This window comes from Oncorhynchus keta, chromosome 35 (genome assembly GCF_023373465.1).
Source record: "Oncorhynchus keta strain PuntledgeMale-10-30-2019 chromosome 35, Oket_V2, whole genome shotgun sequence".
Lineage (NCBI taxonomy): Eukaryota > Metazoa > Chordata > Actinopteri > Salmoniformes > Salmonidae > Oncorhynchus > Oncorhynchus keta.
This window is the reverse complement of record NC_068455.1, coordinates 55,342,717-55,352,212: the sequence shown is the minus strand read 5'-3', so window position 1 is coordinate 55,352,212 and position 9,496 is coordinate 55,342,717. Positions and strand designations below refer to the sequence as shown.

At 47.2% G+C, this 9,496-nt stretch overlaps 1 protein-coding gene across 1 annotated transcript; it reads left to right on the top strand.

The window, feature by feature from the left end:
- The first annotated feature begins 818 nt into the window (after positions 1 to 818).
- On the top strand, positions 819 to 4,231 carry LOC118368643 (complement component C1q receptor). Its single transcript, XM_035752909.2, has one exon. The coding sequence runs from the start codon at positions 1,078 to 1,080 to the stop codon at positions 3,448 to 3,450; it is 2,373 nt and encodes a 790-aa protein (XP_035608802.1). The 5' UTR covers positions 819 to 1,077; the 3' UTR covers positions 3,451 to 4,231.
- Positions 4,232 to 9,496: the final 5,265 nt, after the last annotated feature.

The following is a 9,496-nucleotide window of genomic DNA, read 5'->3' as shown; positions in this document are numbered from 1 at the left end:
ACCAAAATGGCATTATTATCATTTTCACAATTTCACAGTATTATTCCAACTTCATAGTGTGGAAATATATATAAAACACAGGTAAATCAAGTTTTTGACTGCACTGGGGCCTTTAAGGATTCCAGCTTTAAGCAAACAGTGTTCATGTTCTCTCGACAAACTCTCTCCATGTCAACAATTTAAGATGACAATAACTTGACAAAGTATTGAACCCATCTGTCAGGTGAAGCACACGAGAAAATAACAAATGTATAGAGAGAGGGAAGAAACAAAGAAAATATAGAAAATAAAAACTTTAGCGGTGGACTGAAAGGAGACCAAGGCCAGGGGAAGAGACTGATGGGTTCTTGGAACACAGAAAGGGCTTTGTCGGATAATCTCTTTCCTCCTGCTCACTGAATCATTGAAGAAACAAAACCATGTTTAATTGTCATAACTGGATTTGCCTTCAAGGCCTGGTGGGGATGGTGTGAGTGTTTGTGTGTGTATGTGCTTGTGTGTGTGCCTGTGTGGGGGAGATGAGGGGTAAATGGCTGGGTCCCAAGCCATTTCCATAAACGGACTTATGAAAAACATACGAGACACTCTGAGAAAAAAAAACACACTGCACTTCCCCAAACCCCCCAAGACTCTCAAAGGCATCACACACACACACACACACACACACACACACACACACACACACACACACACACACACACACACACACACACACACACACACACACACACTAGCAAAAACATACAATTATTTTTTCAATCTCCTCCCTCACTCCTTCCCCTTTTGCCCACCCTCCCTCCCTCTCTCTCTCTTTCTGAAATCTGGGGACAATCTGCAAGCACTCAACTCCAGCATAGAAGTGAGAAGTTGGAGAGAGAAAGAGAGAGAGAGAGTGAAGTTTTGAGAGATAAAGTGCAGATGAGGAGAGAAAAGTTGGTATATTAAGGAAAAAAGAAGACGAAACAAATACTAAAAAAAATTAAGAGGAGAGAAAAAAAATCAAGGAAAGTATAGAGTGGACAAAAAAGAGAACAAGAGAGAGAGTTGGAGAAGTGAGCTGTGGAGAGTGAACTAACGATGGGTTCCCCAGTGCGGTGTGCTGCTGTTCTAGTCCTCTCACTACTGGGTCTGTTCTGTTATACTCCCCCTGTATGGGGCCAGGATCTACAAGAGAGGGACGCTCTGTGCAACGAGGACGGCTGCTTCGTGGTCTACTTCCAGCGCAAGACCTTCCTGGACTCCTGGAGGAGCTGCAAGGAGAAGGGAGGCAACCTGGCCACAGTCAAACTCCAGGAGGAAGCTGACACTATCGCTGCTCTCTTCTCTGGCGTGGAGCTGCGTGGCCCAAGGACCAAGGTCCAGGTGTGGATCGGTCTCCAGAGACAGCCTCGCCAGTGTTCCGCCTCTCGCCCTCTCCGTGGGTTCTCCTGGACTACAGGTGACCAAGATACCCGCTACACCAACTGGTTGCGGGACGACTCGCCCAGTACTTGTTCAGCCCCACGCTGTGTGGTTATGACCTATGGCACAGCAGCCCATGAGCAGCATGATCATTTTAAATGGCTGGACGGCTCGTGTTCGGTGCCAGTGGATGGCTACCTGTGCCGCTACACGTACAAGGGCATGTGCCCGGCAGTTTGGAGCGAGGGGGGCGGCAATGCGCTCTATAGTACCCCCTTCAGCCTCCTCAGTAGCCTCCTTACCCATGTCCCCTTTGGATCTGTAGCCACAGTGCCCTGCCCGGGGGGCTCCAAGGAGGAGCAGTCTGTTCTATGTGTGCTAAGGGAGGATGGCACTGTGGGGTGGTCCAGGGAGACGCCCCTCTGTTCCGACACCGGAGAGAAGAGCTGGTGCGATCGGAACAACGGAGGGTGTGAGCATTTCTGCCAGGAAGCTGGGGAGCACTATTACTGCGAGTGCTCGGACGGCTTCCAGCTCGGTGATGATGGGCAAACATGCGTCGCTGCCGACCCGTGCCACAGTGACCCCTGTGAGTTTGAGTGCCTGCCCCTATCGGACGGCTACCGCTGTGCCTGCCCCGAGGGCTACATGCTTTCCCCGGATGAGCGCGGCTGCCTGGATGTGGATGAGTGCCTGCAGAGCCCCTGCGAGCAGCTGTGCGTCAACTCCCCGGGGACCTTCGAGTGCCGCTGCCGCGAGGGTTACCGACCGGTCGAGGAGGGCGAATGTGAGGATGTGGACGAGTGTATGGAGGACCCGTGCGAACACGCCTGCGAGAATACACCCGGCTCTCACGTTTGCCACTGTCATCTGGGCTTTTCCCCTCCTACCGAGGAACCCTCCCACTGCCAGGACACTGACGAGTGTCAGATCCCTGGGACATGTCAGCAGATGTGCGTGAACTACGAGGGGGGCTTCGAGTGTTACTGCGAGGTGGGCTACGAGCTACTCTCTGACCACTTCTCCTGCAGGAAGATAGGGGAGGGAGAGGACTCATTCCCAGCAGCCACTCCCTCCTACCCTTGGGACCCCCACGAACCCGTGTACCCCTGGACCCCTGCACAGACCAACACTGACTGGCCTCTGGAGACGGAAGAGTCCCTGGACTGGCTCACAGACCCCCCCAGGGTGGAGAATGATGTAATCTGGGTCACCAGCGCACCCCAGGAGGAGCCCGTTCCAAACCACCACCCATTCATGGTCTCCCCCATGGAAGAGCCCGAGGAGGAGGAGGAAGAAGAAGAGGAGGAGTATACACCGGACTGGAGCACCATGATTTTGAATTCTCCAGCCCAGGTCCAGCCCGAGCTAGAGTCTACGCCCAGTCCCTCTCCCAGCCCCTCTCCCAGCCCCTCTCCCACCTCTACCCCCACCCCAACTCCCACATCCGACTGGTATGAGGAGGAGGATGACGAAACCACTACCAGTTCCTCAGTCCTCCATACTTCCACTATCTCGGGAGGGGCGTGGAACTGGCTCTGGTTCAGCCCCGCCAGCCATGATCAAGTATTCACCACGTCGCAGGAACCAATCACCGACCAGCACGTCCCCGAGTCCAACTATGATGATACTGATGATAATGAGGAAGAGGGGGACATTGACAATGGGAATGTGACTTCCCTTCCAGAGCAGGATCAGGGCCCGGGTGAAAACCAGGACCAGCACACCCCCTCCCTGCCTCCTCCTGTGGCTCCCAAAACCCCAATCACCCCCAACCAGGGTGTGGTGGAGGGGGTGAATGAGAGGGAGCCGGCCCAGGAGGAAGAGATCAGCCAGAAGCAGGGTGGTGGCAACTGGCTGCTGGTGGGCCTCCTCGTGCCCCTCTGCATCTTCATCATTATTATGGTGGCACTGGGTATCATCTACTGCACCCGCTGCGCCGTCACGCCGCGCAACACGACGGCCACCAACTGCTACCATTGGATCTCCGGAGCGCACGACAAGCAGGGCGCGCCCAATCCCAGCAAGGGGACACAGTCACATGTTTAAACAGATGAATGAGGAAAGACTTGTACATAAATAAATGAGAGACATGAAGAAGGTAAGAGAGGGGTGGTTGTTGTACTGTATCTGCCTCCTCCCGTCTCATTGCCACTGTGTTGCCGTACTGGGACTCTTTGAACACTTGAATGTGTCTGTGGAATATCGGTTGAAAGAGGGAAGCAATACTAAAAAAAACACTAATCCCTTTCATGGGGTCCTTTACATGTGGTAGAAAAAATGGCATAATTGTTGCTTACACTGATCTCAAAGCACAATATATAGGCCTATGATTGCACTATAGGTACAATAGAAACCGTCCATTGGGATTGTTGTTGAATACATCTGGTCATATTTACGGATGCTGTGGGAATATACTGTCAATATATCACCAGTGCCATCTGAAACCAAAGCCAAAGAACTGTACTGTAGCTTTTAGCATTTTTGTAGTCCATGAAATCTGGGTGTGGGTCTTTCAAAAAAAATGCTGAGGTTTTTAACGCTCAATTGAGCTCAGTTCCAAGTATGTGTTGCAAATGACTATTTATGTCAACTTTGTTAAACAAGCATCACATGCAGCTTCATATTTAGCTATGCAAGCAATGACTGTCATGACGCTGTTGAGGAAAAGCAATCACTCGGATATTACTTTTATGGCTTGTGCTTTTTAAAGGAATCGGAATAAATCAACTCACAACACAGACCGAAAAATGGTATACGCCTGTATATGTGTTTGTGTTACTATAATTGTGTACTGTATAATTTGTAGCAATGAAATTTTTAGAAAATGTGTTAGCGTCATGATTCCTGATTTAATTGTCTTTTGTTTTATATAGACCACACAAAACTCTTGGTAATTCCATGGAATGTCTGTCTGCCTGAGGGGATGTTTCCTTCCATTCAACTCCGATTAAACACTCCTAGTCCTCTCACCCACATTCACTCATATGGGTTAGAGTGCAGATGTTAGATGTGTTCGTATTACACACTATAGGGACTGCAATGGGGGTCACAACAGGCTCCCGATTGACTTTAGCATTGACCTTGTTAGCGGAGTAGTGGTCTTCCAATCATTCCCTAACCCCGTGTCACATAACCTTTTAGCATGCCTCCCTCCCCGTTGTCACAGGCTTGCCCATAACATTACATGGACTTTAGCCATGGTGGAGCAGTACCAACCGTTAGGTGTTTGAAATCAATGCTCCCTTTAGCTACTTGGGAAGTGAGTGCGGTCCCCATTCAAAGGAGGACGTGTACAATGTCAATGACGGACAATCAAATCAACTGAAGATCTGCCTTCTGTATCAAAGGACTGTTAAATTATGCCTGAAGCCTTTTCATTTCTGTTACCTGTTACGTTTTAAGTAATTGCTCATTAAATGTTCACGATAAGGGTTCCATCAATATTCATGTCTTGCGTTTTAAAGGTTCATGGTGCAATCGCTCCACGGTATAGGCCCTAGTGCAATGTCTGCTTTATGTTTTCAAATCACAGTTTCAATGTGATTCCTTGTGCAGATAGAGAATTTGGAAGTCCCAGTAAGTCCAAGAAGCCCTATGGGGTGTTAAATTAACTCCTTAAGCTCTCCATTCAAATCATATTCTATTGGTTACATCAACATTTTAAGAAGATGTAATTGCGGGTGTAGTGAAATGCTTGTGTTCCTAGCTCCAACAGTGCAGTAGTATCTAAAAATTCACAACAATAAACACAAATTTAAAAGTAAAAGAATAGAATTTTGAAATATATAAATATTAGGACGAGTAATGTTGGCGTAGCATTGACTCAAATAAGGTTGAATAGAATACAGAATATACACACGAAATGAGTAAAGCAGTATGTAAACATTATTAAAGTGACTAGTGTTCCATTTTAAAGTGGCCAGTGATTCCATGTCTATGTATATAGGGCAGCAGCCTCTAAGGTGCAGGGTTGAGTAACCATGTGGTAGCCAGCTAGTGAGGTTTATTTAACAGTCTGATGGCCTTGAGATAGAAGCTGTTTTTCAGTCTCTCGGTCCCAGCTTTGATGCTACTGTACTGACCTCGCCTTCTGGATGATAACGGGGTGAACAGGCTGTGGCTCGGGTGATTGATGTCCTTGATGATCTTTTTGGCCTTCCTGTGACATCGAGTGCTCTAGGTGTCCAGGAGGCCAGACAGTGTGCCCCCGGTGATGCGTTGGGAAAACCTCTCCACCCTCTGGAGAGCACTGCAGTTGTGGCTGAGGCAGTTTCCATACCAGGCGGCGATACAGCCCAACAGGATGCTCTCAATTGTGCATTTGTAAAAGTTTGTGAGGTTCTTAAGGGCCAAGCCAAATTTCTTCAGCCTCCTGGGGTTGAAGAGGCACCGTTGCGCCTTCTTCACCACACTGTCTGTCTGGGTGGATCACTTCAGATAGTCGGTCATGTTTACACCAAGGAACTTGAAGCTTTCCACCTTCTCCACTGTGGTCCCGTTGATGTGGATAGGGGCGTGCTCCCCCTGCTGTCTCCTAAAGTCCACGATCAGCTCCTTCATTTTGTTGGCGCTGAGGTAGAGGTTATTTTCCTGGCACCACTCCACCAGGGCCCAAACATCCTCCCTGTAGGCTGTCTCGTCACTGTTGGTAATCAGTCCTACTACTGTTGTGTCATCTGCGAACTTGATGATTGAGTTGGAGACGTGCGTGGCCACTCAGTCTTGGGTGAACAGGGAGTACAGGAGGGGGCTGAGGACGCACCCTTGTGGGGCCCCTGTGTTGAGGATCAGCGAAGTGGATGTGTTCTTTTCTACCTTCACATGAGGGCGGACTGTCAGGGCGTCCAGGACCCAGTTGCACAGGGCGGGGTTCAGACCCAGGGCCCCGAGCTTCATGATGACCTTGGAGGGTACTATGGTGTTGAAGGCTGAGCTATAGTCAATGAACAGCATTCTTACGTAAGTAATCCTCTAGTCCAGATGGGATAGGGCAGTGTGCAGTGTGATGGCGATCGCATCGTCTGTGGGTCTATTGGGGTGGTAAGCAAATTGAAATGGGTCTAGGGTGTCAGGTAAGGTAGAGGTGATATGCTTCTTCCTAACTGGGAGGAGAGGCGGGAGGCCGTGTGAACGCAGGAATACCACAACTCTGCAACAAAAAACATTTGAAATCCGTCCATCAAAGGGTTGGGAAATTATTCATAAAAAGTCTCAACACCAGTCCATATCCAGGCATTGGGGGATCGAAGAAGGACGCCAGATTGGCGCACATTCAACAAATCTGATCTAACAAACTGGATATTTGTCAAAATCATAATTTATGTATTGTAATGGCCCACAATGTGGTTACTAAAGTCCAATTTGTATATATTTGGCTGTTTTCACTGTATTTAGAAGAAGTCCATTTTAGGTTTTAAAAAATTGACTGCTAATTCTAGGAACATACAGAGTATGTATCTCTGTATGTTCCTAATGATACACGCTAACTCCTGTTCGTATAAGCTGGTAGCATAGCTAGCCTAGATAAATCGGTGGTGGTAGTCCAAGTCGTTATTTAACTGTAATGCTGTTGATTGGTGATGATGAAATGAACATGTATTGGGGTTGACATAGAATCCAGCATTTTACTCCGATTTCTACCTCAACATAGTATGAAATACACATATAAACCATTGTCTAAATGTTAGCTAATTTAGCTAGGGGGCAACCAGGAGATTCGGAATCTTTCCACCATGGCATCTTTCCCCCACACATTTCCATGGCATTTCCATTGTTTTGGTCAAGTTCCATTGACCTCTTTACCGCATCTATAGGAGAACCCCTTTTGATTCCAGGTAGAACTATTTTGGGTTCTATGTAGAACCCTCTGTGGAAAGGGTTCTTCCTGGAACCAAAAAGGTGCAGCCAGCCAGAATGTAGCCAGCCAATGACCTCCCTGTGAAGCTGTGAGGTGATGCTCTAAGCTGATAGATCAGTCGGTTTAGAGCCTTCTGTGTCCCTAACTACAGAGATATATTTTTTTGTTACTCCTTTCTGTGCCACAGACAGACTGCAGCCAAAGGCCTCCCTATAAGGTGATCACTCATTGGCCCTTCTGTGTGTTCAGGTTTATCCACTTGGACACAGTAGTGTTGTGTTGTGATATACTGCATTTTGTTATATGTTGTTAAGCTGAGCTTCCTTGATGAAGTAAGCCCAGTAGGGACCGTCTGGTCAGCCACTCTGCCTGCCTCCCGCCATGCTCTGGCGTGTCTGTCACTCTAACCAGCTGATTACGCAATAGAAGTGCCGCCTGATCATTTAATGGATTGACGCACAGGAATCATATACCACCAAACAGTTATGTCAGCAACAGCTGGATTCGACATACGTACGCTCCTACTTAGCTGGGCAAGTCAGCTATCTCAAAAAGCACGAGTGTATCAGTGGAATAGTGTTGTGCTGGAGCTCTGTCAAGAAAGTTAAATATATAATAAATCACAGAAAGAGTTCTCATTCCTTGGAGTATAACAGTGAAGGGATGAGGAAAGTTCAGGCTAACAACTTCCATTCGATAGTCTGTAATGCTGATGGGTTTTTGAGCAAGCTTCTCAATCAGAATTATAATTGGTGTTAAAACTATGTGAGTTCATCACTAATTTGGAATCATCCATCATCCAGTTTATCAAATAAGAATGACAATAGGTTGAATTTCTTTTGACAACAGCTTTAAAATCGGTCTCTAACTTGTCGTTATGCCTGTCAAAATGTCTTAATGGCGTGGTCCGCTTCCAAAATGAAGTGAAATCCAGACACACATGCAATCAATCAGCTTCAAAAAGTTAGTTTGTCATAGCCCTAACATGCAGGCGCAAAGAGAATAAGAGCTCTCACTCATGCTTTGACTGGTAATGCGCTGGCCTTGTGAAGCTCTTTTCTGAGATGAGAGAGAATCTGTACCATCAGTTTAACTCATTATACATTCCGAGGTGAAGTCAGAAATGCATTGAACAGAGCACAAATAAGGATATGTGCCAAATAGGTATGTGAGAGAGATTGAGTGTGCGTCTGGTTTTTTCATACGCACAGTAATGTTACAAATTAAAGCCATCAATTTGCAACCATCACCAGCAAATAATGCCAGACTCCTCCTGGAAAGGCCAACTCCTCATTTTCTTAAATTATATCAATAAACATAGGAAGTCGATTCAGAACTAATACGTGGCGTTTATATTGGAGTTAGACAACAGACATTCTCCAGGTCAGGAACCAGATCCATTCTTTAACCCGTCACGGTCCTCCCCTGGTCGGTCCTCCCTCAGCCCCTGTGCTGAAGCCTGATCTTAGTCATTAAAGCAGGGTCCTTGACTTCACCCTCTGCCTTTCCATTTCCTCTCCGGCCGCGAGGATTACACCGCTGACTCAGAGCAAAGAGTCCCTGATGGGCTGAACCCCCCTGCCCTCCTTCTCATCTATCCTGTGTATCCCCCTCTCCTCCCCTCCAGACATCTGACAGAGGATCTCCCTGACTCACTCAGTACTTTTCAGAGCTGCCGAGGTGCTTAGTTTTCTATCATGGAAAGCACATTCGTTGCTGTTGTATTGAGCGAAGTAATTTGAACGTTTTTTGAATATCGATGGGACTGTCACTCTCAGTCTCACCCTGCTCAGATCAATGGTTTTTAATTACAAATTGTGCTCATTTACAGGGGACTGTGTTGAATCAAATGGATATTTTAATTTGATCACTCTGTTGAAGGATAACTTTCCTGCCATGCAGGAAATTTAAAACTTAAATAGTTTTTGAGATATAAAAAGGCTTCTGAAGTTTGTGATTTGCAGTTTGAAATGTCACACATAATAATTTCCATTTCCTTTTGCTGTCGAGTTATTTTCCTGCTGTAGCAAACTGGCTCAAATTAAGATCCACATCTGTAGTTGACTGACTGGCTTTGTCTGCCTCTTTGCTTTGAGCAACCATTGGATTGCTGGTCGAGTGCCAGATAGACCCTGAGGCATGTGGGCTGGACCACATGCGGTCCTCTATATAGACCTGCCAGTTCTCTCTGATCGACGCTCGCCTGTGGCCTCAGGGGCTAAGCAGGGTTTCTTT

What these genes read in the sequence shown, in the direction of transcription:
- LOC118368643 (XM_035752909.2), top strand. Translation starts at nt 1,078, where the DNA reads ATGGGTTCCCCAGTGCGGTGTGCTGCTGTTCTAGTCCTCTCACTACTG.